At 38.4% G+C, this 1511-nt stretch overlaps 1 protein-coding gene across 1 annotated transcript; it reads left to right on the top strand.

Moving 5' to 3' along the window:
• The first annotated feature begins 274 nt into the window (after nt 1-274).
• LOC123821264 (olfactory receptor 491-like) lies at nt 275-1233 on the top strand. Its single transcript, XM_045842497.1, has one exon. It carries the CDS (start codon nt 301-303, stop codon nt 1231-1233), a length of 933 nt encoding a protein of 310 aa, XP_045698453.1. The 5' UTR covers nt 275-300.
• Nucleotides 1234-1511: the final 278 nt, after the last annotated feature.

Below are 1511 nucleotides of genomic sequence, written 5' to 3'. Positions count from 1 at the left end.
AGCAATTAAATTATTTTATAATATTTTACAGAAATATTTAAAAATAATTTCATACTTCTATTTTATCATTCTGATAAGCATAACTTTCTTTTCTAATTGTCACCAAATCTTTAGTATGTCCTGAAATTATTGCATTGTACGATAATTTCTCTGTCTTCTCTTATTACTCATCATAAATTCTGCTTTTGCAGAACTGCCTCAAAGCAGACAAACTTAGCTTTTGTCTCAACACAATGGCAAAACATGGGGAAGCATAGAAAATATTCACATTTCCCTCAGCAGGAATAATTCACAGACAACATGGAGGTTGGAAACCACACCATCGTGACTGAGTTCATCATTTTGGGGTTAACAGAGAATGCTACAGCTTGTGTCATTTTATTTATTGTGTTTCTAGTAATCTATGTTGTCACCTTAATGGGCAACATCAGCATAATCATGTTAATCAAAAGCAGCCCTCAGCTTCACACACCAATGTACCTTTTCCTCTGCCATTTGGCCTTTGTAGACATTGGTTGCTCCTCATCCATCACACCTGTTATGCTCACAGGCTTCCTCAAGAAAGGAACCTCTATTAGTGTTGCTGGTTGTACAGCCCAGCTCTGTACTGCAGTTGCATTTGGGACAGCTGAGTGCTTCCTACTGGCTGTCATGGCCTATGATCGCTATGTGGCCATCTGCTCCCCACTGCTCTACTCCACACACATGTCCCCCAGAATCTGCATTCTCTTAGTGGGAATGTCCTACTTGGGTGGGTGTGTGAATACTTGGACATTTACTGGCTGTTTATTGAGTTTGTCTTTCTGTGGCCCAAATCAGGTAGATCACTTTTTCTGTGATTTCTCCCCTTTGTTAAAAATTTCCTGCTCAGATATCTCTATTATTGAAATTATTCCTTCCATCTCTTCCGGGTCCATTATTGTGGTCACAGTGTTTGTGATATCTATCTCTTACCTCTGTATCCTCACCACCATCCTGAAGATGCATTCTGCTGAAGGACGACATAAAGCCTTCTCCACCTGCACCTCTCACCTCACTGCAGTTACTCTGTACTATGGAACTATTACCTTCATTTATGTCATGCCCAAATCCAGCTACTCAACTGACCAGAACAAAGTGGTGTCTGTGTTCTACTCAGTGGTGAACCCCATGTTGAACCCTTTCATCTACAGTCTGAGGAACAGAGATGTGAAGGAGGCCCTGGGAAAGGCAATTGTCAGATTTTATTCTTAGGATCCATTCTTACCATTTCAGATGTCCTGTAATGTTTGTGTTTATCTGTTTCACACTGAGGAGCTACCAAATACTGCATAACTGATTACTTAAATTAAATTCATACCTCTTTTAACTCACATTTTTATACACTTGTAAACCAATTATTATTACTATAATTATTACTATTATTAATACCTGTAGGGGCCAAGCACTTTTTCTTATTTAATTTATTTAGCAAACAATAATTTGTCCTTACTATGTGCCAAGCCCTATTCTAAGCACATTACATATATTAA

Source organism: Phyllostomus hastatus, unplaced genomic scaffold (genome assembly GCF_019186645.2).
Source record: "Phyllostomus hastatus isolate PE091 unplaced genomic scaffold, TTU_PhHast_1.1 phas_contig_399, whole genome shotgun sequence".
In the NCBI taxonomy this organism is placed as follows: domain Eukaryota; kingdom Metazoa; phylum Chordata; class Mammalia; order Chiroptera; family Phyllostomidae; genus Phyllostomus; species Phyllostomus hastatus.
Note: the sequence above shows the minus strand (reverse complement) of the source record. Positions and strands in the feature narration are given on the sequence as shown.